General features: G+C 38.0%; 2 protein-coding genes across 2 annotated transcripts; one reads left to right on the forward strand and one right to left on the reverse strand.

The window, feature by feature from the left end:
* The first annotated feature begins 1,721 nt into the window (after positions 1-1,721).
* Positions 1,722-3,844, forward strand: LOC139723475 (ATP-dependent DNA helicase RecQ-like). The gene is made up of 3 exons (XM_071634719.1): positions 1,722-1,795; positions 2,567-2,689; positions 3,349-3,844. Exons 1-3 carry the CDS (start codon positions 1,722-1,724, stop codon positions 3,842-3,844), a joined length of 693 nt encoding a protein of 230 aa, XP_071490820.1.
* LOC139723476 (uncharacterized) lies at positions 3,370-15,393 on the reverse strand. The gene is made up of 10 exons (XM_071634720.1): positions 14,934-15,393; positions 13,231-13,390; positions 12,121-12,358; positions 10,720-11,100; positions 9,563-9,700; positions 8,684-8,945; positions 7,775-8,053; positions 6,702-6,929; positions 6,000-6,131; positions 3,370-4,208 (listed from the first exon to the last, which is right to left on the reverse strand). The coding sequence occupies exons 1-10, from the start codon at positions 15,391-15,393 to the stop codon at positions 3,847-3,849; spliced, it is 2,640 nt and encodes an 879-aa protein (XP_071490821.1). The 3' UTR covers positions 3,370-3,846.
* Positions 15,394-26,058: the final 10,665 nt, after the last annotated feature.

Here is a 26,058-nt window from a genome sequence, read left to right on the forward strand (position 1 = left end):
GCTGAAGAGTTTGATCATCAATCAAGTCATGAAGTGGCGAGAGGAGGGGGTGTGTGCAGTAGCTCTTTTGCCTGCAAGGGAGATGACTGGAGCTGACACTGAAGGTGAAAAGTCTGCTTATAACAACAACAGCATCCTGCATAGAAATTTGATGGTCTGAAGCAGTATAAAATCTCATCTTTTTATAAATAAATGAGAAATAGACTTTTCATGCAGAATACACACTTTGATGGGAAACAAGGGGCCCTGAGGTGAAACATCACATGCCAGACTTCATACACAATGATAAAAAATAGCTGAAATTCACAGATGACTTGTAGATCAATATTGGCTTTCTACAGGAAAAGAGCTGCACAGAAGAAGAAGCTATATGGTTCCCAAACAAGTCATACACATAATTTCAAGTGAGAAGATATGGCTTCATAATAAACTTATTTGCAACACATCGATTCTACACTTTTTGTTTCACATTTCAAAATGATGCTGATGTATGAATAAAAGCTATGAAAATAGAAAGAATCTTTGATAGATTATTGAAACTGTCTATTTAGACCACTCAGTTAAACTCTCTGTTAAACTTTCTCTGTCTAAAATATTATCAGGTATGAACAAGGCACATTTCCAGTTGATTTTTGCTTCACCGGAGATCATTACTTCTGGCGTATGGTGGGAGTGGCTCAAGAAACATCGCCAGAACATCTCTCTTGTGGCAGTGGATGAAGTACATTGCCCTTCCAAGTGGTGAGATAAAGTCCTCTTAATTTCAGACCTACCGAGTATATGAAATTCACAGATAAAATTATCAGATACTGACTGCAAGCAAAGCAAGACAAGTTCACATACGCTTTCATGTTCATGTATATGCCCCCATATCAAAACAACTGTTTCCCCATTTCCTGCATTACCCAGGTAGATGATCCTTGGCTAACTGATGCTCGTGTCTGTCAACCATTATTACAAGAGCAATAAACAGGGCAAACAATGGCAATAAAGAGATATTCTTGGAGTGCCAATCACCCCCACCCCCCCCCAGCATGCCTATGAGTGGAATACCTTTCATATTACACTAGTTACATTATTCAAAATTAATTTGTAGTCTACTAGTATTACATAGAATCACTGGGGGGGGGGGGAGGAGTGATTGACACCTTCAGACCCATTGAAAAGTTTATACTTATCAAACATGCAAACATATTTCACATGCAAAAAAAAAAAAAATTCCATGGTCTCAAGAGGGAAAAGGGAAAACAACCCCTCCCAGACCCTCCCCTTGTCAGCTGATGAAACCCTAAAGTGGCAGCAGAAGTTGCACTGAAGGCCCCCCCCCCTTTTTTTTTTTTTTGCTTGTTAGCTGGTGAAACCCCGAAGTGGAACCAGAAATGAACTGCCCCTCCCCCATTTTTAAAAACGTGGCGCCAAACCGTCAAAACGCACACCCTCCCCATCCCACTCCCCTTGATTAAAGCTGGTGATGATCCTGCTTACCAATCTATCTACTTGATTTGGTTAAAGAGTATGTACATGTACATTTATTTACTCAGGTAATACAACAGGTCTTAAAGCTTTTATATATATAGATAATTAATTCATGATATTTTGTTTTTATGATTCTAACTAAATCAAGGGGAAAAAGCTTCAGACCAGACTATCTGAGAGTAGAGAGGTTGCGCAGTATCTTGATGTGTCCATGGATGCTGATTACAGCTACTGCAACAGACCATATGGTTGAAGAAATCCTAGAGCTTCTCCACATGAAAAGATCACGGATCAACATTTCTGCAACAGTTCCTGACAGGTACACAAATAATTGTTGCTCAATCAATATGCTGAATAATGAGAAAGTATCAGTCAAAGAAGATTGATCACAGTATTGCATTAAAAAGTGATAATAGAGTCATGTATAGTGAGGAGCATACATCCTATGTCAGTATGTAGATATTTTTGACAATGTCTATCTAGAGTGCATGCGCATGTATTTCCCTGACAAAAATAGTAAAGGAGAAGCGTATATGTGTAGCTCATAGTGTCGTACATTACAAACAAAGTGATGTTTTGTTAGCACATTTTATAAGATGCCATATTAGGATTAATGCAACTTTTTGATCACGGGTAATAAGCACACAATTCCATTTACATTTAATTGCACAATTATATCTGATGTATATATGATTGCACATCTGATCAGTGGCATTGAGATCTTGGTGGTTGTCACTTCGAGTTAACATGTAATATGTGTAACTCATTTACCTGCATTTCCTCCCTAAATATATGGTTTACATCAGCAAAAACTGGTACCAGACTACTGATAATCTGATTCATGAGATAGAAGTTGATCAAAATGCTTCTGCAGCTACAGTCACTAGAGTCACTACAGTGCTGACTCTTACAAAACCTTTTGCAACCACTGACAACTAGGCATCCATTAGGCATATGTTATCAGCAGTCATCTACCAGCTTGAAACCAGTTTCGGATTATGTGTGACCATATACATGTATTTAAGAACATAAATCTGCTTGATCATGAGGACACACCTAATAACAAGTATTTAATTCATGTTAATTGCAGGCCAAACATCCACTTGGCTATCCACAACTGCAGCTCCAGAGACTTCACAGAATACCTCTACTGGTATTTAGAACTCCTCAAGGCAAACCAAGAACGGACACCCAAAGCAATCATCTATGCACGGTACAGCATATCTCATGAATGACACTTTCACTTTTCGGTGATCTGGGTATGGAGACTTATGTTATATTATGGCACTGGTGTGGAGTAATCCTGTCCATTCCTAAAATTCTTTCTGACGATTCTCATGAGATTAATACACAGATTAAAAAAAGGAATGTCCGGCATCATCTGCAGGGTAATGAACCTCCTAGCAAAACCAAAATCAAGTAATCTACATGACCTGCTTCAAAATGGTCAAGGTTCTGAAAAGAATTTTGCTCAAAATAATAGAAGACCTTCATGATATCATATATATTCCTTTATCATGGTGAAATTTAACCACATGACAGCATATCAACACCATACAGATCTATAACGCTGATATGCAATACTCTTTACAATTGAACTCCTTGTTCTACTTCATATTTCATGATTCTTGAGAATTCAATCATTTAGGTTGTGACCATCTTGAATGACTTTATCTAACGGTGAAAGGCCATCACACACTATTTGACTTCTAGTCCCACGACTGACTGACTTTGGATATGAAATTAACAAGCATGTTTATTCTGAGGCTATATACTGTGATTCATTTAAGATCCAAAGTTTGTCAGTCATAGGACCAAAAACATATATAGTGTGCCATGGCCTTAATATGCACATTTCAAATTATCTTACAGCAACATCGACCACGTGGCAGAAATATGGGCATGGATCAACATGGAGATGGGGTTCAAAGATGCTGATGAGAGAATCTGCGAAATGTACCACGGAAGTTCCGACACAAACAGTCAGCTTCGCATCACTGAATCATTCAGAGGCATCAATAGCAGGATCCGGTGTGTTGTCGCAACAGTGGCATTTGGTTTAGGTATCAACGTTCCGGATGTTGAGTTTGTGCTACACTTTGGCGTTCCGTCTGACATCTTGTCTTATTGGCAAGAAGTGGGACGTGCTGGGAGGGATGGGAGGACAAGTCAAGCTCACATGTACATTTTCCCAGGTGCCCTGAATTCGAGATGGACGGATGAGCAATTTATTGACTTGATCAATGCAGTCTTGAAGAAGACAAAGTGCTTCAGGAAGGGAATCCTGGAGTATCTCACTGTTAAAGAAATGCGTGAGAGCATTCAGTCTGGCCCTGCTCACTCATGTTGCAGTGTCTGCGATGGGTAGATTCATGCCTTCTTGGATGAAGACGTAATGTTTTTCCACATGTCCAATTTTACCGAAAGACTCTGCAACTTTTCACCCAATTTCTTTGGATTTTGCATCATACATCTTCCTTCGAATGCCCCAAAGCCTGAGTGTTCCCTGCCTGGGATATAGTCCAAAAGGGCATCAGCCTGATATTCTTCAGTGAAGCGTCGTATGTCAGCGTCATATAAATCTGTCCTCTTGCCTCGAGTACTATCTTCCATGTCAACTATGCCTGCACCTGTAAAGAGGGCATCAAGGTCCTTTCCAAAGGGCCCACTCATTTGTGCGCATCTGGACAGTTGTTGTGGTGTAGTACTTCCCCCAGATGACTTTACCATTCCTGTGAAAATTAAGAGAGCGATGTTTGTCATGAGGTTAATTTATCGTATTGAAATTTAATATGTGAGGTTTTCATGCCTCTGCCGCAAGAGACACACTATTTTCAGTTTCTTCAGCCATACTTCTGTCCAGCTGTCTGTCCATCATTCTGTCTGTTCGTCCTTTGCCCATAATCTATTTTGTGGACAGCAAAACTTAACCATTTGAAGTATTTTAATAAGATGTTATATGAGTGGGCAATGTAGTGGTTATCAACTTTTCAGTGCCCCTGCTCAAGGTCGGAGATCTAGGTCATATTCTTACATTTCTTTTCAAGACGTATTGTAAGAAACATGTAAGTTGTAGGCATACAAGTCGCAATAGTAGCATTTCTGATTGTTATTGTTTATATTGAAACAAATTTTTACCCTTGAATACAATAGACAATAAGTATGTTTTAGCTAAAGTAAGTTGTGAATCAATACTTAAACTCGAAGCCAATACTAAAAGGTATTATTTCTTCCAGACATTCCTAAGCATTGGCCCATTAATCGATTGTGAACAATTTATTATGATATTGTGTGTTGTTTCATATTTACTGTATGCTTAATGCAAAGTGTATAAGAAATCACATGCAGTTGGATTGATCATGTGCTTGAACAAGACCCCTAAAATGTCCGTAACTTATTTATGCCTCCCCCATGAAGTGTCCCTGGAGGCATTGTGTTTTCAAGTTGTCTGTCCTTTTTTTTCGTTATCATTTTGTGGACAGCTTAATTCTAAAACCATTTGAGATATCCGATGGTATGTCTATGTCACTTTTATGTGAAGATGCTCAAGGTCAGAGGTCAAGGACAAATGCTCAAAATTTCACTGTTTCCAATGTATCTATTCCACGCCTGAACATATTTTCTAAAAACTTAGTGTATACATATACTACCCAATGAAGATTCACTTGAGAGAGATTTGGGTTATGAGGTCAAAGGTCAAGTGAAAATATCAACATTTCATTTTTTTCTCCATATGTCGGAAATGGTTGGAGGTATGATACTTACAGCTGCATGGAACTTAGCACACATGCATGTATTGACTGGCAGTGACTTTCTGGGGAATTTTCAATGTATTGTAAAACAGAAATGTTGCTATGGCTATATAATAGCCATAGTTACATTTCTATTTTACAATACACTGAACATGATTTCTGATAAGTTTCGGTTTGATGGGTTTGAAATTATTTCCTTCTTTTATGTTTTTGGTGCATTTAAATTCAAGAGCTCCTTTTCATCAGAATGATAGCAGGATTGTAGGTCCCTATAGGAGATATAATTTGATTACAGTTCAACCAAATTAAAAAAGTGTGACCCTTCTTTCTTTGTTGATTATGTGCTAAGTCAGTGGTGTGGTAGACATAGTGTATTTTTCCAGGCAATGAAGTGACTAAGGACTCCAATCCATACAGGCACCTGGTAGAAGATAGTGCATTTCCATTATAATAAACATGGTTATAACAAAATTCCGGTTGCAAGGAAGTAAAAAAATTCAGGCAATAACATCATCCACTCTATGTTTTTTTTCAGTGCTTTTTGTTCTGTTACAATGAAATTTGGATGTAACAAAAAGAAAACCGGTGATTCCAAGGACTTTGTTATAATGAGGGGTCCACTGATGTATGTGCCAATTCTCTGTCACCTTTCAATAACTTTAGAAAAAAAGCTTTTGACAGCAATACAAAAGAACTGGCTGTAATTACCTTCTACATCTGAAGAGAAAATTAAAAGTTTGTGGAGTATAAATTAAGAATTATGATATTCACCCACATAATCCAAGTTCATGAATTCGTTCACGAGATCCAGTCCAATGTTTCCTCCACGTCTCCCTTTGGGGTTTGCCACTCTATTCCACACAAAGCTTAGCTGAAGCTTTGGATCAGCAAACCCTCCAACGCCTAATTAGCAATCAAAACACAATCAATCACAGAAAGGGCTCAAGTTTCTATAATGATCTGTAGAGAAGAAACAATGAAGTGAAGCAACTGGTGGGGTAGCTTGTGGTATTGCCAGCCCTTTTTTGTTACCTTGTTGTATTACTAAGTACAAGATAAAACTGAAGATAAAAGAAGAATGACATGGGGGCACGTGCTCTCCTTCACATATGTTTAAATAGTGTGCATGTACACTGATCAATTATATCAAGAGCAAGAATGAAAGAACAAACATTAAGCTGCATTAGCATCATATTGGACAGTGTCAAAAAGTTTGTCAATCATAGACCAGTACATGTGTTCATGTTTGGTTGCAAGGAGTAACATTTTTCTCATCTGAAATGCATTGACAAGATATTGACTTAATTTGATAGCATGAATCAATGCAGCAGCATCCAATCATACCCATCAAAAAGTTCCATTTCTGTATTTCATTATCACGATAAGTATCACTTTCAATGAAAAAACAATTCCAAAAGCATGTACAGGTTTATCATAAACTTGTCATTCAATGAAACACTGTCTAAAACTCACATGCAAGAAAGTAATGCCCATTTATGAGATACTTCGGATGATTCTTCAGATGGAAGTCAATCATATCTGCTTTCCAGTCATCTGTCATGGCTGGTCCATCACCTTCTCTGACTGCTTGTCGTCTGACAAGGTGGCAAAGTCCTTCATACATGAGAGCTTTGGTGTGGTTAAGTATGTAGTCATCATTTTCAGCCCCAAGACTGCATTCATCTGAACAGTACCACTTATCTGGAAATGAATACAAAATAGAGAAGAATAAAAAGAAAATGAGAATGTAGAGTGTGTTATGCATTTTTTACTGTGTTGAATGATAGTACTTGGAGTAATTGTGAAGAGAACTTGTATGCCTGCCATACAAAGATTTGAATTTGCATTTGCTTGGGTACCTTCAATTGTTGAGCCTCCTTGCTCCCCTCTGGTAGAAGGACCACCATCATTTGAAGTTGGCCCTTTGTGTTTCTATATTTGTAGTGGTATTTGCGTTTTTTATCTAACATGGTCTTACTTTTTCCACACATGATAATACAACACTATTTATATATCAAGGCTTCACCACATTTTGAAGGGTCATATAGTGTATCTTGGATGTATTATCAAGTTAATATTGATATCTGCATAGAATATTTTCTGAATCCATGGCTTATTTAAGGACAGGATATGTTATCTCCCATCTCCACCCCATATCGGAACAGTTGTACTACACTTGTACATGTAAATATAGACATGCAGGAATGCCACAAAAACTAAGTGTTGCTACAACTCCTTACATAAAAGTTGGTATCTGAGTTCCCTCTGTTAGTCATGAATATATACATGCATATACAATTGTATTTCAATTTCTGTATTTGAGGGTTTTTTTTTCTGTTGGATTTAAATCTTGCCCCTCTACACAATAATAACTTCAACTTTGACTGTGTATCTTGAAATGTATGAGCTTTTATACAGGCATGCACAACAGCTTTCTGATTCTATCAGCATACTCCTGTTTCACTGCAACCCCTCACCCAAGATATGCACGCACACACACACACACACACACACACACACACGAATTTGACATCTATCCTCATTACCTGCTACAGGGTCATCTTTGCTGATGTCGACACAGGACTTGTGATACCATTCATGCTTTTTACAGTGCTCTGCTAGGTGGCATTGCACCATCCCCTCATCTCCAGTCTGACACTTCTTATGGCAGAAGCAGTAGATGTACGAGTCACTGTCTTTACACCCTTGAGAGCAGTACCAGTCTTCGTCAGAATCTGGTGCCTCTTGGAGTCCCACACAGCTTAAATGGAACCATGCATGTCTACATGTCTTAGAGCAGCACATGACCATTTCATCTGACTTCTCTGTTGGTATATAAGCAAACATACAATGGCAAATAAACAAAAAACACTTTAGGGTTATAAAGTGTTTATAGTAACTGTGTGCACAGTTGTATGTGAACTGAATTCAACTTGGTATTATCAGATCTTAATATTTACATTTGAAATCATGTCAGCTGTTAATGCTTCAGTAAAATGTTTCATTTTATTTGGAGAGTGCCACATCACTGCAGTGAGCTTTAATGCCTCGTAAGACAAATATAATAGATTTTAAGTTATTGATATGTAGATTAACAATGAAAATCCTCCCATAAATAATTCATAACACACTAGTATATACTGTGGACATGGAAGCTGTATTATCAACCCTTTTTCTCATTAGGCCCATTTCAGTAACTAGGGTAATGAATGGAGTGTCAACAGTAGGCATTTATGCAATCTGTTGCAATACAAAATGTCACTTCCAATTCCTTCAAGAGCCAGATCCATTCTTGCATCACAGAATATGTTTCTACTCGCAGACATGGTAACTAGACAATGATGAGTCACGTTGTCATGGCTATTTCAAAAGAGATGTTCATGAATTTCCTACCATCATATAAGATCTTTCTAGCCAAACATCAACCATTACACGAATATTCAGATTGAAGTTACCTTTTGTGTTGCAGAAACAGTACCGTAGAGCGTCATCAGGAACATCTCTTAATTTCTGATCAAAACCTGCTGCAGCTACTTGCACATCTCCTCGATCTGGCGGAGCCCAGCAGAAGTCCACCACCCGCTGTGATAGATTAGATAGCCACTTGAGCTGTGCTTCTACATCCTGCTCAGTTGGCAATCCTTTTGGCTGATCCTCTAGTGATGATACTCCGCATAGTTTCATTGCACACAGAACGATGTGTGATTCTGTCACAAACTAAAACGTTGAATGAGAGAATAAGAAATCTCTGAAACATGGTCTATTGAGAGTGAAACTAAGTAAATGTTATTTAGGATGGAAGGGGCAGGAATGATGAGTTAAGTAGCTGAATATCACCCAACGTCCACACATAAAAAAGTAACATAGCCAATCCAAATGCAGTAATTATTTTTTTTCATGAATTGAAATCGTCACAATTTCATTTATGTTGCAATTATCAGTTGTATGAGATTACTTAAAAACAACCAAAACTCAGTTGCAGTGAGCATCAACAAATAAAGAATTAGTAGTTCACACAAAGTCTATCATGGATTTATTACCTACACCAAGGAAGGAGGTTATGCTTTTGTCTGTTTTGATTTGTCAGAGTGCAAAATAACTCAAGTTGTCTACAGATTTGATGAAACTTTACTCACAGAAAAAGTTGAGAATGTCACAAAAAAACGCTGAAGAGGTAATCACATTTCAGCATTTTTTGTATATTTTTACTTACCTATCATTGGGAGTTATATGTGTATAAGTGGAAATGAATTGCTTCGAAGAGGTCTATGCTCTCTGATTCCTTTTCTAGTTTTTGTATTTTCATACAAAAGTTTATATACACTTATATATACCTTATACAGATCCCAGACATGCTGAAAGTTCTCAACTGCATCTCTCTTGAATGACCTGTGATTGAACTCATTCTTCAGTTGAGCAATGGTTCCCCTGTCAGCCAGGCTGGATGCTTGGAAGAACTTGTTGTTTGAATCCTGTTTGTATGATAATGATTATGCATAGTTCATATAATAGGCACAGCTAGGATTGGGTTTGTAGGTGTTTCATGTTAGTGGCTTTGCCTCCCCAACACACTTTACATGTACAATAAAAGGGAGGCACCCGTGTTGGAAACTGTCACCCCAATGCAGAGTGTTCAAATCAGATTGCAATTGAACTGAATGTTTAATTATTTCGTATTCATGAATGAACTACCTGTACATGAGGCCCTTTATTTTTATATGTGGCCTTTGGAAATCTACCATAAATTTCAGAATGAAAGAAAAAAATCCTTTACTTTAACATACCATTACTGCCGTTGTCAAATTGAGCCAATATTTTTTTTCTTGTTTTTTTTTAAAGGCAGGTTGTGAATACAAAAGAAATTTTTTGCACACATATTTCTGACTATCTGCATCACTACTTCCATCCCCAAATTATCAGTTCCCAGAGTGACCTATATTTCAAAAAAGAAAGGAAGGGAGGAACGAAGGAAGGAAGAAAGAAAGAAAGAAAGAGAAATTGAAGTAATGTTTCTTGCAAAAGTGATGTATTTAATACTATGATTGCAGACCACAGGCAAGCAACATATGGGAGGGTTAATTTTTGGGCAGACTAGGTATTACAATGTATCTTTTTTCTCAGAGTGCTTCCTACCCCAGTGGCGGATCCAGAGGGGGCGCAACCAGCACACGCCCCCCCCCTTTAATTTTCATTAGAAACAAAGAAAATAAAAAGGATAAAATGAAATGAAACCCAGAAGTGGCAATAGTAATATTAGTCACGCCCCCACCCCCCCCCCCTTTACAGAATTCCGGGATCCGCCCCTGCTACCCTCCCCTTCTTTAAAATTGCATTCAAACCTACCATATCCCCACAATGATTACTTTAACCCCTCCTTATGATAGAATAGGAATAAACTACAAAAACATGTTTCAAGGAAGACAAGCACTCCTATTTAATGCACATGCATTGAATAAAAACAATTGTGTTACCATGTTAAATAAAAACTTACACATTGAGATTTCTCATCCATTTCAGTAGTATGAGAATGAAGGATTCTGGAGGGAATCTTGTTCTGTAGATGCTTAAGTTGCGTCATGTGCTTGGGTAGCAGGGACTGTACCAGAAAAACTGCTCTTGCTCTCTGTCGCTCAAACACATCAGGAGATGGAAGGAATGTGTATGGATCAAGACTTGATGCTGGTACTTGTAGAATTGCTGATCCCTCTTTGACTCGATCTTTGACAGCAAAACACATCGTTTGCAGGAGGAACTTGTTTCCATGTCCTTTCCTCTGATGTTTGGCTTCAGTTCCAACCTGTATGTTGTCAATACAGAAGCCATAGCTGTATCCGCCGGTGTCCTTGATCGTCTGCTGAGTTTCTGGTTTTTCCTAATAAGCAGAAAGAGGGGAAAAAGTTTGTCTTTCTTTAACCCAATAAGGCCCAAGCTTATTTTGACCCCTTCCAGGGGGGGGGGGGGGGGCACACATTGTGCTCTATATAATCTTTTTACTATATGATGTATGACTGTCATATTTGGCACTTTATATCAATCATTTTCATTTGCCACAAGTGAAAAGCAAGTAAAACCTTCACTATTTTGTAATGGTTGAAATTTATTAAGGTCAACATGTGGGGGCGCTATTCATACAAGGTAAAGAAAATAATGCATAAGAGCTACGCTGAATTGCTTGGGATAGTTTTAGATATTTGTATCACATTTCATATTTCCATAGTATTGATATTCTTTTGCAGATTTATAATATGATAAACAAATGATGTTAAAGGCAAAACACATAATAATAGGGTAATCTTAAGAAAATGCTGCATTTTCAATTATTTCCATTATATTTCTTGTTTGATGGCTATGTCACAGCGACCATTGTAGGGTAATTCACAACCATAATTACTTCACTTTTTGGTCCTTCAGCAAATTACAGCCAAGAAAACCCCATTTTATCTATTATCATAATTGTTAACTGAAATTGGAACAGAAAATCATGCAAAATCTGACGAACATGGTTGTCAGTTTATGGTTGCCCCTGGCAGCTAGTAATACCTGACATAGTTAAATTATATATCAAACTGTTTGCAATAAGATTTTAGGAAAGGTCACCAAATATTGTTGAAATCAGGTAAAGGGTGTCGGAGTGGCGAACAAAAACATTGTGCCCCCCCCCCCCCCCCTTGGGCTTTATAGGGTTAAAGTGTGCGGATAACAGGGGGGACATGACATTTTCATCTCTTGCTTCTCATCTACAGATGTGTTTATTGGGTGTTGACACTTTAGAGATTCAAAATAATTTTCTTAAAATATTAGTTCTGCAGATCAAGTACATTTTCCAAGCTTTCTAACAAAATAACCCTTTGAGTAGCATTCTACAACTTTTCACTGAAATAAGTTTGCCCACCTGAGATTCTTTCCACTTCCACAGTTCATCATCATGTTTCTTCCCAATGATGTCCACATTTCGTCTGGCTGTGTCCGCACTTTGAGATATCCCCATGTGGTTCAATGTGGTGAATACCTTGTGGCTCACTCGTTGTCTCCAGAGCTCTATCCCAATGCAGGATTGCACAAATTTGTAGATCGGACATTTTGTGTAGAGGACAATTGCAAGTATTTGACCAGCCTTTCGAGCCAGATCACTGCAAAGAAGATTTATTATATCATTTATAACATCTGTATTACCATTAATGACATAACTTTTTATTACATCACTGTAATTTATGAAAAATGTGTTTGGTCTTGGTCACTTGTTGCTTGTTCCCAGTAATATTATAGGAAAAGGGAAAAGGATGTGTTTTAAGAACATTAGGCCTATCATTATGAACTTGTTCAAACTGGTTATTTTTGTGTTTTATTTTGATATATATGTATGAAAACAGTTGATTGTTACCCGTTGAGACGAAAGAGGAACTTCAGTTTTTTTTCTTTTGTTAACCAAATACATTTCATACATAAATAGAACATTCTTTTTCACAGAATCTGTTAGCCATCATTTGTGAATATATTTTGATTTGATTTGATGTATTTTCCACTTTCAATCAGATACAAATTGAAAACAAATTTCAAAAGCACAAAGACAAAGAACAGCAAGTGCAGTGATATTTAACAATGTAGTGTACAAACAGATACAAATAAGCAATTGCATTAAGCAGTATATGTGTATACATACACACAAAAACATATTTTTTTCAGTAAATAACAGAGACAATTGAATGCAGGAGACTGCCATCGTAAGCGATTTAACTTGAAATGGATGGGGCCTCATTAAACTATCCAGTGACACAACTCTAAGATGAAAGTTAGTGCTCAGGTGGATCCAGTTACTGTATATAATTCATTCACTCATAATATGTTATATATACACACATCTCTATTATATTGACATTATGTTCAATTATTATGTCTTGTTATGCTGCTATTATAGGGCCTACCCATAAACAGCCCTCAGGGTTCTCTCCGCAGTTCATAGGTAATTGTCAATAGTGTTGATTTTATCTTACATTATATTTACCTTCTGTTTTCTCCATTTTTCTTGACTGGCATCATTGCCCAGATGCAGCTTACTGTGGCTGGCATGCTCTGCTCTGCCTCCTCCAAGGCTTTTTCCCAGGAAAATGCAGCAACTGTAGTGTGGTTCACTTCTTGCTGAAACGCTTCCAGCTTTGGTTTTGCTTTCATCTGACATTGAAGATGAAGTAACAATCTTTAAATAAATATGCATAAATTATTTTCTGCAGAAAATGAAAATCAGGAAGAAAAGCTGTGCTGAATTAAAAGTGTGAAGAAGAATGAAATTACTGTTTCCTTCTTTTCATCTCATTATCCATCTGTGAAAAGTAAGTGTTTTCTATAGTAAAGGGAGGGTAAAATTTTGTCGTGATGGGGCTTTTGGTTTCCATCGTTTTTATTATGATGAACGGATGCTGATTCTTTTTTTAGTTAGAATCTCTTTGTGGTTATTTGCGTGTATTCAGTATAATGCGAGTCAAAGCACACCTCGAATACAACTAAACCAACTCTGTTCAGCCAAATATCATTACAACCTCAAGTAACAGTAAATGAATGGATAACTAAATAAATAGAATTAAAAAGAAATCCTAATTGAGGTGATAAATATTATTTACATATTTTATGGCTCGGTCACAAAAAAAAAAAAAAAAATTGATATCAAGATAAGAACTGCTACGAACGTAAGTTCGGATCCTGGTCGATGATCTAATGCAAAGGTTTTTTGTTTTGTTTTGTTTTGTTTTTTAACTTCGTGAAAACCCCACTCTTCGTAAGGTGGCCATTATTATGAACCTCAGAATTCGTATACGAACAGTGACATTCGTACGAGCGCTTCGTTCCAACGAACTTTTCAGTGACCCGATAGATGGCAAACTTAGTTGTTACGATTTCAGTGATCACCCCTCCCCCCTCCCCCCCCCAAAAAAAAAAAAAAAAAAAATGGAGAAAAAAGTAATTCCGAGGGTGAACATGTTGTGGGTACCTAGCTGCTGGTGATGAAAGAACTAATAGGCCCATATTTTGTGACCCGCTCCAACAAAAAGATCCAGAAGTCGTCGGAGGATTTTCTTAAAATGACATGACATTATCCCCTTACTCTCCTGCTTTAAGTTCGTATATAACAAGACTAATTAAAGTACTTGGTTGCGGAGATATCAATGATTTTATGAGACCATGTCGACTGAGTGGTCTAAGAAAAGCTAAGAAATCAGCGTTTTGAGAAAACCGCGCCTTCAATGTTTGTTTTGTTCTTTTTTTATCCCCCGATACATGCCATGCACGGATCGATAAGATCACTCCCTCGTTGCTAGGGGCGGGGCCTTTCTGCGGCGCTAAATCTAAATCGTCGGACACTTCTGTTCAGTTGAAAGTCGCAAAATCAGGGCCAAGAAAAATTCTACTCTCTTGCCTTTCCTTTAATCATTTAGCGTCGAAATTTCGGCAGATGATAGACGATATATTAGACTACAAAACCATGTCAAAAACGGAAATTTGATAGTTTTGGCCGATTTTGACGATCTGACGTTAAACACAATTTTCTCGGCTCAGCCGTCAGCGATTCTAGAATCCTTTCGTTGTGGCAAGTCATATTTATTCTTAAATTGATATTAACAGCGATAATAATTCTACTACTAATAAATATAATATACTGTATGCAGCAGCGTCATAATTGTGATGTTAACACATAGGCCTAAGAATGAAAACAGCGTACCTCATTTTTGATCATCTCTGCTGCGGCAGTAATCACTGCTCGCTTTGCGGGTGCAGAGTTCTTGGACATTGTCCGGATGCCCAGCAAATACCGATATGATTTTATAAACCCCACTGCTTTCTCTAGTGGTGTTGGCATAGAATCATCGGGATCCCCGGATGCACGCTCTTCTCCTTCTCCTTCTCCTTCTCCTTCTCCTTCTTCATCTTCCTCTTCATCGCTTGCTTCACATCCAGTGTTCTCAGCTTGACTTCCTCCAACATTGAAATCAAGCTGCTCTGTTTGACTTGTGGATATCTGTTTTTGTGGGGTCGCAAAAAGGGCCCTCTTTTTTGCCTTGGGGGTTGGGGATACTGGCTCCTTATTCTCGCGTAGTTGACTTCTCGGAGGGCGCCGACGAGCAGTCCGTTTTTCCCTCGTTTCATAGTGTTTCGGAATATTTCGGTGCGGCATTTAGTGCACACAAAATTGTCTAGGTATACAGTCCTGCCACAAAGCTTGAAGGCTGTACCCGGAGATGTCACAATTGTGGCAAGTCTAGATCGATTGTACCCCTTCAGTCCTTTTTCAAATAAAGTCATGCACATAGCACATCTCGATGGATCAAAATGAGCCATGACTCCGTCCAGCGGTTAAGAGAAAAAGGGGGAAAAGAGAGACAGGCTTTACCCTGCGTGCTCAGAAAAGTTTTCCCGCCATCGTGTGCAGCTTTGGTCAGAGCGACGAACTTAGCTGATCTCATACAGCCTAGAAACACGAGGAGGGAGCGCAAAAGTTACGCAAGTGTGGATTTACACCTGGGGAACGCATGCACGTGGTTAGTCAAGCCTAAGGCGGTTAGCACATACTGAATATGTGACAGGAAAAAAACATAAATGTCGCAATGATGAAAACGGTATACCCCGCTCTTCCAAAACTGTCTATACACAACATATTGCCAATGTGAGGTGGTTTCATGACAAGCAAATAATCACACTCTGCAGTCTGTACGTACACCAATTTTCATGACAATAATACTTTCAGCCATTCTTAAAAGGTAGACGGAAAAAAGTGACATTTTGGCGTTTCATCTAGACTTTCAACTCAGAGCGGAAATATTTCCCGTATCGTATCATTTTGTCCAGAATATGTTCAAATTAGTCCATAAACATCTGTCAATGTCTAAGGTACATGTTTGTGTGGATAAATTAGCTTAATTTCACAGTTCTATAGGTATAATCTTTGCATTATAAACTGACTATTGACACTTGAACTTTGTCTTAATGACATAAACCTCTCGGGAAAATCATCAAGCAATACATGTATATGTGCTGTTTTATTAAGGATGTCTTGAGCATTTTTCAAAATATTATTATGTACATTATAACTATATATATAAATGTATATATATATATATATATATATATATATATATATAATATATATACGTGTATGGTGCAAAATGTTTACCTTTGATCTTTAGCCCATTGCATGGCCTCAAACTTTATTTATTATATGCAGAATCAACCTTTACCTGATAATACTTTCAATGTGTACATGTAGTTTCATGAAAATAAATTCAGAAATTGTACATGTTGATATATATAGAGATGTTGGGAAAATGATGGACTTGTAGTATAACCTTGACCTAAGATCATTGCCTCTGATAGGCACAGCATATTAGTGCACTCATACAGTGTGCATGTAAGTGACACTGGGCTTGCATTATTGTCACCTTCCCTCCCCAGGTATATAGTATCACGATCATGAGAATGAGTACTAGGGACATGACATAATAATTTAGTGCTTATTTTATTCCTAATGCGAATGAGAAGGAAGAGAATAAGTGTATGAATATGCTTGTACATTACCATCACCAATACATAAAAGGTGTAATCACACACTCGTATGTATAAATAACAATATCAATATGAAGCTATAATTGAGTGTATAGTGTTATTAGATATAGTGTCGATAATAGTGCAAAAAAAGACACTAAATGTTTTGAAAATGACATATATATAGGGAGCAGTGGAATACAATCCCCATGACCATATGGATGGATCTGAAAGGGTTACTTTCTAGTTTTTCATTAACCAATCCATCATACCGTTAAGATGAAAGCCAGTCTAAAACTTTATCTATATTTCATGAGAATGAAAAAAAAAAATCCAGGAGAACACTGCAAAAATGATAAAATCAGATTAAAAAAAAAAAGGAAATAATGACATTCTGATATAAAAATTTCGGAAGACACTCCTTGTCCCGTTGCTATGAATGAATGAATGAATGAATGAAGAAAATGAAGGACTACTCAGAGTCAACTTTATTGATCTGTATATCACAGTACATAGAAATTTAGCTTCCAGTTCATCCAACTTGTTACACACAAATAATCATTAAACACACATGCGTGCAGACACACACACACAATCAAACAGCAAGTGACATGCCCGAAAGAAAAAGACAGGAAAGGATTCCCATACGGTGGAAGTCTTTGAAAAAAGAAAGGTCTCTTTAATAAATAATCAAACAATCCTGAAACATTGAAAATAGACAAGACATGTATGTAACAGAAGTGTATTCAAATCAAATCACAGCAGATAATAAACATGAAGCAAAAATGAATATGAGTCCCCAAGAAGCAGAGCTTGTGAGTGGAGCCCATTGTGAATGTACAACATTTTACAGTGTGAAAGGAAACTTGATTTATAGATGAGACATCTGGGACATTGCCCCTGCAGACTGGGAAAAAACAAATAAATAAAGAAACAAACAAAGAAACAAACATACCCTCTATCATGAAAATCACCTGTTATTTTCTTAATCCGTCATATCTCCAGATGTTCATTATGTGTGCACTTCCTTTATTGCAAATAAATAATGAACCACACATTCAAAATGTGCTTTAAAAACGAAATTAATAAGTGCCGGTAGGCCCGATAGTAAATCAGCGCCCAACATGCGTTCTTTTTTGTTACATCTCATGAATATTCATTTCAGATCTCAGCGAGCCGTCCGGGTTTTTTTCCACACGCATACATTGCGTATTATAGTATGTGCTACGTTTTATCCATATTCGCGCATGCGCTGTGTAAGTCGTACCACAATACGAAATGCGGTAGGACTTTAAAACCCTCGGATAAACTCTTTCACAGGGCTCTCAAAACAGATCATATTGTAAATCGACTTCGCCTGCTGTGATTGTAAGTATCTTATCTAAGAGTAAGGCTACAAATTTCAGTATAAAACCCTGTATTTTGGTCTCTGGTCACCTAAATGCTAAGCCATATCAGGTGCTTCCGTGACAGGATAGGCCTTGCGGTGCGACCCCTTTACGGTACGTATTTGTCCGTATGGGGTCGCTGCTGCGGTTAGGGCTACTCTGTACTCTAACGTTACTAAATACTATCATGATTATCGATGATCACTTGTTGTTTGCTTACCTGATTGCAATTTTGTCGACACGAGGTGACAAGGGTTATCATCTTCTTCGTCCTCGGTACCGGAGGCGGTGGTGGACGATTCACTCATTGGTTCATCTAAAGCATTCCGGAGCTCCTCCTCCAATTCGGAATCGGAATCCATCACCAATTCCCTAGCTTCGTCCACATCGAAAATGGTCTGGCGACCGTTATGGCTATTTCGGGGAAACCCCAGGCCTCGGCGGCGGAAAAACGCCATTCTGCGCAGGTCGCCGAGGTTCTGGGTGGGGGAGGGGTGGGCCTACGGGTGGGCGGCGTGAGGTCAAAGATGACGTAGAAACCGCAGCACGGATGTACTGTACTAGTATGCAGTTACTGCTGATACTCAGTAGTTGCGGATCGATCGGCAGAATGACAACAAGACAATGTGCGTGCGCTACGCCGGACAGTACACCGTACGCACATTGGGTTTATGCTCAAACGTTGTAATTTGCATATCATACATAATAATACGATCGCCAGAGCGTGCGGCGTTTCGCTGGTTGATCATCATTGGTCAGTTTTCAACGCGTTGCGAAGGTCCGATTATCGTCACAATTTTGACGCTAGATCGCCAGTATTTTGCTTCTCTACTGCCGCAAGACATAGAAAATCATCAATCATACACACAACCGATATCTTTGATGTATTAGGTCCCACAATATGTAATTTATTTCTGCCATCAGTACATTATTATAGGTGAAATTTTAGGTTGAAAATTGCATGTTCATGCCGCTCTCTCAGCCCGAGTATACTCGGGACAAGTTCACAGCCTGGAAATTCTCAGCCCGAGTATACTCGGGACACGTCCTAAACGGGTTAAGAACGTTAGTAAAAGTAGGCCTATAACGTTAGAATCTATAACGTTAGGCCTTATGACAAGTAACGTTAGAACGTTAATGTTGTAAAATGTGGAAATCACTAACATGAATAGACTCTAGTCTAACATTAGAGCTAACTTGTAGTAGAAAATCTAACTAGCTAGTCTAGTAGTAAGATAGTATCCAGTCGCAGTAGGCCCAACGACTCTTTACGCCTAGTAAAACGTGTAGGCCCTAATCTAATCATTTTGTATCTTAACTTGTTAACATTAACTCTTAACGTGCCATGGTCGCCGAACGGCGACCTTAGTCTAAGATCCTGACGTGCCATGGTCGCCGATCGGCGACTTATGGAACGCCATTAAGGAAACAATACAAAATTCATTTCACTCCAGCCAATATTCATTTCACTTTTAACAAATACATTTCACTCACAAACATTGATTTTACTTTTTATAAAAATACATTTCACTTTTCACAATAATACATTTCACTTTTAAATTAAAATTCATTTCACTTTTCACAAAAATACATTTCACTTTTGAATTAAACTTAATCTCACTTTTCATAAAAATACATTTCACTTTTGAATTAAAATTCATTTCACTTTTCACAAAAATACATTTCACTTTTACATAAAGATTCATTTCACTTTTCACAAAAATACATTTCACTTTTACATAAAGATTCATTTCACTTTTCACAAAAAATACATTTCACTTTTAAATACAAATTCATTTCACTCTTCACAAAAATACATTTCACTTTGGCGTACCATATCACTCAGACGAAACCATTTCACTGCGCTAAAACCATTTCACTCTGATAAAACCATTTCACTCCGATAAAAAAAAAAATACGTTCCTCTTTTTTCCCGGCCAAAAGGTGGCGCTAGTCTGAGAGGAGTCACAATGCCATGGCACTTAGCACTGAGCTGAGGTGAGTGGCCGGCCAGCTGGCCGGCTGGCTATGCAGTACCTAGATTTAGCGCGCTACGCTGGCGCGGAAGCGACGCGAGGCGAGCTAGCAGTCGACGGTCCTCGCCTCGGCCTCACTCACATGCACGCTCGTGCCGTTACATGCATACTACATCGTAACTATACACAGCCCAGTCGCTGTACATGGTACGTCGCGCTGTTTTCGCATAGCGTAACAGCGTCTGGTCGGGCTAACTACATCGAGAATCTACGCCTGACTTGCTGAATAATTAACGTGTGTTTTACAACGCTTTTCAACAGCGATGTTGTGGGGTAAGTTTGATGTCTGACTTCTTGTGATCGACATGCTAATTTTGGTAATCATGTAGAAATGCACACCTACCGTTCGCTTCGCCGTTTGTCAATAAAATTTTGTGCAGCTCTTGGAGATGCTAAATTGAACCATATCAGAGAGTTTTCATAGAATTAGAAAGCCGAAAAGGGAAGAAAAATTAGAAATCGGAGTTGAAAAGTACGTCGGTCGCGATCATAGTTCCGACGTAGTAAGTAGTGCATCGATTTCACAGAGAACGGTGTCAACGATTATAATCGATTCTGGTAGTCTCTAATTAGCTGCTTACTAACAATATTAACACGACTTGTGCAATACGTGTGGGCCCTAGATCTACTTTCATTTTCGTATTTTTTCTCATTCTTTTCATTGCCATTATCATGATTATCACTATTTAAATCATTGATACAGATTATTCATACCAGGATTTAGACATCCTTTCTTTAGAAATTGTGGCAAGTATTGATTTTATCATGACAAAAGTTGATGATTTAATTTGAATAGTGTTGAAGGGAAAATAATGAGGTTGAAGGAAAAGTGGAAGAAAAGAGTAAGGCTATTAGAAGGAGGGAGAGAGAGAAAGAGAGAGAAAAGAAGATGAGGAGGAAGTTGAATTCGAAGGGGATTTGTTGTTTGTGGTGATGGTAAATGGTATTAAATTTATGTTTTTAATTGATAAGTTCAATTTATAGTATAAATTATTGTTTTACTGATAATTACGCTATTCGTTTTTCCATTTCATTTTATTAATTATGTATACAAGAACTGCAACCCCAATATTTGCTTTTGTTTCGTAGTAAGGTCCATTTTATTATCTTTTATTGTTTTGTACACATATTATCCTCCCAACATTCAGTCAGCAAAATATGTTGACAGATACAATGTTTGTATACAGTCAAACGCAGCACGCAGGAGAAAATTAACTAAAACAACAAAAAACAGACGCATCGAGATCACTTTCTTTCTTCAACTTTTTACTGTTAAGCCGACGTAATTATTGTGGTTAAACACCAAACAAGCGGCTGTATCACAGACTACAACGATCGATCATCATCATTATATCGCTTTTCCATATAATCGATCATCAAACATGCTACGCTGATACAGCCGTCGATCGGCGTACTTTTGAGTCAAAATTAGCTACTTTTCTTCTGTAATTGGCTATGAAATTTCATGAAACCATCAGATATGGTTCATCTTGACATTTCTGATAGCCACGAAAAGTTTTTATTGACAAATTAAGGAAGGAAATGGTAGGTGTGCATTTCTACATGATTACCGAAAAGCGATATAACGATGATAATCGATCGTTGTAGTCTGTGATACAGCCGCTTGTTTGGTGTTTAACCAAAATAATTACGTCGGCTCGACAGTAAAATGTGGAAGAAAGAAAGTGATCTTGATGCGTCTGTTTTTTATCGTTTTAGTTCATTTTCTCCTGCGTGTGACTGTATATCTGTCATTATTTTTTGCTGACTAAATGATGGACAGATAATATGCGTAACGTTACAAAACAGTAAAAGATATATGAAAAAATGGGAATTAAAATATCCATCATGAATATTGCACAATAAAATGGATTTTTTAATACAAAACAAAAGCAAATACTGGGGTTGCAGTTTTTGCGATGTACACATAATTTTAAAAAAATGAAATGGAAAAATAAATACTATCATTAAAACAATTACTTTCTACTATAAGTTGAACTATCAATCTTACCATTTCAATTTCAATATTCTGTTTCTTTTTGCAGATAGGTAAATTGAGCACTTTATAAGAAGTCCATAATACTAATACATCATTGTATAACATACGCTTTTTGTAATACTATTCTCATTAATGTATTAAATTAGGCCTATAAATTATGTAGATTACTAGAAACAAATCCCCTTTGAATTCAACTTCCTTCTCATCTTCTTTTCTCTCTCTTTTTCTTCCACTTTTCCTTCAACCTCATTCTATTCCCTTTGACACTATTCAAATTGAATTATTATTATCAACTTTTGTCATGATAAAATCAATACTTGCCACAATTTTTAAAGAAAAGGATCAATGTCTTAATCCTGGTATGAATAATCGTATCAATAATTTGAATTGTGATAATCATGATAGTGGCAATGAAAACAAAGAACTATCACAATAGCTCACTTGAGCCTTCGGCTCAGGTGAGCTAACAATAAGAAAAAAAATACGAAAAAGAAAGTAGGGGCTACACGTATTGCACGAGTCAAGTTCGATATTGTTAGTAAGCGGCTAATTAGAGACTACCAGAATCGATTATAATCGTTGACATCGTTCTCTGCGAATCGGCGGTGCACTACTTTACACGTCGGAGCGCGGAGACTATGTTCGCGACCGACGTACTTTTCAACTTCGATTTCTCATTTTTCTTACCTTTTCGGCTTTCTAATTCCATGAAAACTCTCTGATATGGTTCAGTTTAGCATCTCCAATAGCTGCACAAAATTTGATTGACAAACGGCGAAGCGAACGGTAGGTGTGCATTTCTACATGATTACCCAGATTCTCACGATTGCACTTACACGCACGTAAATTTGTGATCCTATGCATAATACACGCACAGCTAGCACACAGCACGCAATTGCACACAGTCCACGCACAGGCGACGCGTCGCTGTTCAGGTAAACCTGCTCGCGCCCAAGCCAGGGGAAATTGCGGCTGGTGATTGGCTTAGAGTAAACACATGACAGGGGAATTCTCAATTTCTATTGGCCTAGCCAAATGCGTTTAATTATGTATTCACTCGGAATTCACTCGGCTTAATTTTCACTCGGAATTCACTCGGCGAATGGGTTTCACACAAATGTCACTCGTTACATGAGTGAAATTCACTCGACAACGAGTGAAAGTCACTCTTAATTGAGTGAAATTTTATTCACTCCTTCCGAGGAGTGAATTATTCACTCGAAATTTTCTAGAGAGTACATATGCCCCTGAGTATGGAAATGCACGTCTGGCTGGTCATCGGTGGTGGGTGTGGCCAGGAGGGCCACAAAAAGGACCCCCCAAAAATTACGCTAGCCTAGCTGGAAAAGTAACCACATGAAAACAACTGGAACTTGTTCGTTACACTTACAGGATATATGAATGACCATTGCCAGACGTTTTAAGTGGTGGGGGGTAGCCGCCAGACGCTCTTAAAGGCCCAACTCCAGCTAGGCTAGCCTAGCTGAAAAAGTAACCTCATGAAAACCACTGGAACTTGTTCGTTACACTTACAGGATAAATGAATGACCATTGCCAGACGTTTTAAGTGGTGGGGGGTAGCCGCCAGACGCCCTTAAAGACCCAAATTTTTCCAGCTAGGCTATAGCCTAGCTGAAAAAGTAACCTCATGAAAACCACTGGAACTTGTTCGTTACACTTACAGGATAAATGAATGACCATTGCCAGACGTTTTAAGTGGTGGGGGGTAGCCGCCAGACGCCCTTAAAGACCCAAATTTTTCCAGCTAGGCTAGCCTAGCTGAAAAAGTAACCTAATGTAACCCACTGGAACTTGTTCGTTACACTTACAGGATAAATGAATGACCATTGCCAGACGTTTTAAGTGGTGGGGGGTAGCCGCCAGACGCCCTTAAAGACCAAACTTTTTCCAGCTAGGCTTGCCTAGCTGAACAAGTAACCTAGTGAAACCCACTGGAGCTTGTTCTTTACACTTACAGGATATGTGCATGACCGTTGCCAGACGTTTTAAATGGTGGTGGTGGTGGGGGGGGGGGGGTAGCCGCCAGACGCCCTCAAAGACCCAATTTTACCAGCTAGACTAGCCTATATATAGCTGGAAAAATAACCTCCTGAAACCCACTGGAACTTGTTCTTGTGATACTCTCAAAGGATAATTGAATGATTGTTTCCAGACAATAGCCGCCAGACGCCCCAAAGACCAAACTCTTGCCAGCTAGGCTAGCCTAGCTGAAAATTAGGAAAGTAACCCCATGAAACCCGATGGAACTTGTTCTTACACTTACAGAATAAATGCATGACCGTTGCCAGACGCTTTAAGTGGTGGGGCGTAGCCCCCAGACGCTCTCAAGGACCCAATTTTACCAGCTATAAGGTTCACATATTTCAGAAATGATAGCAGTGTAATTCCATAACAATACCGCTTGCTTGCGAGTTCACCTGTCTCTTATCTATGTATACCTTATTCTTTTGTTCTGCTTCCTTAAGCCCCAACTCATGCATTCTTATGGTGACTCTCCCATGTCATCATCCTTGTTCATTGCAATTTGTTCTATTTTGTGAAAATATTCTTATTCTTCATCCCAATTATCACAAATTCTGAAACTCTGTCTTCAGTATAACTAATTCATAGTTGTACAAATGTAAAAATGTGAGAATCACCCGGAGGTCTCCTTTAATGGGGGAGTTTCTTGAGCGCACAGGGAAACATGCTGTGAAATATCAATAGGGCAAGTGTTGAGACGAAATACTGTAGAAATATGAGAATATACAGTGCTGTGGCTTTGGTAGAAGAAATAGGGTATCTGTATTTGTCCTCAGTGATAACCAAAAAACTTATTTGGAAAGAATAATAGACATAAAAAAAGAATTGCCCAATCAAACATGTCGGGATTTTTCTCAAACATCAGTGTTCTCATTTTCTTTGCAGTGTAAAACAAAAAAAAAACCAAAAAAAAAAAACCAAAAAAAACCCAAAAAAAAACAGGGCCGGGTACAGTATCCGGATGGAAATTAGTGGGATGGGCGTAAACCCGCGGGTATTATAACATACTGACGTGAAAAAAAAACAAGACCAAAAACTACTTTCTTTCTGTGCCCTGGGGAGAAATATTCATCAATTGCATTTTGGAAATGTTGAAAATCACAACTTTTGATGAAATTGTGTCCTACAGTATCTCTTTTTATATGAAGGGTTTTTTTTATAATTAAGTTTCTTTCCTCTATGACCATGATAAAACAAACCCTGATGATTAAAACAAAAGACAATCAAAACTTGGCAAATGAACTCTTTGGACATTAGCAAAAGGGAATACATTAACAGTTTTTGCAAACACTTTATACAATTGTCTAATACTCCATCAAGCTCATAAAAAATACAATTCTACTGCAACAAGAAATCCATTCAGTAAGACTCGTCCTCGGTGTACATAGCTTAAAATGCCAACTTTTTAAAAATAATGCCCCAGCTCTTAAATTTACTTTAAAAAGGGGAAGTAAAGCTCAACACCTTTGGCCTATGACTTTTTAGGTACCGTATCACCTTACGGTTGAGGAGATGGGTAAAGAAAAATTATTAACGAAATAAAACTTATAGGAACATGCTTCACATGACCTCTTAAAAAAGAAACGAAATCTGAAAACTGTTCAAGAGTGTTTTTGAACATAGTACATTGCAAAAGCAGTAAAAAATCAGTGTTTTTAAGAAACATAACTCACAACAACAAGGAATTCCTGTCGTGTCTAGTATTGCACGTTTTTGGTTTGGAGGGTTTTGGATGCTAATATTTCAAGACAAGTTTATGCTCCGGCACTTCAGTGAACTTAAATGTAAAGTAATGATCAACCTCTCTTGCCAATAAACTCAACATTTGCTGTTCT

Source organism: Diadema antillarum, unplaced genomic scaffold (assembly GCF_040938485.1).
Source record: "Diadema antillarum isolate AM-2024a unplaced genomic scaffold, OU_Dant_1.0 scf00000192, whole genome shotgun sequence".
NCBI classification, from domain to species: domain Eukaryota; kingdom Metazoa; phylum Echinodermata; class Echinoidea; order Diadematoida; family Diadematidae; genus Diadema; species Diadema antillarum.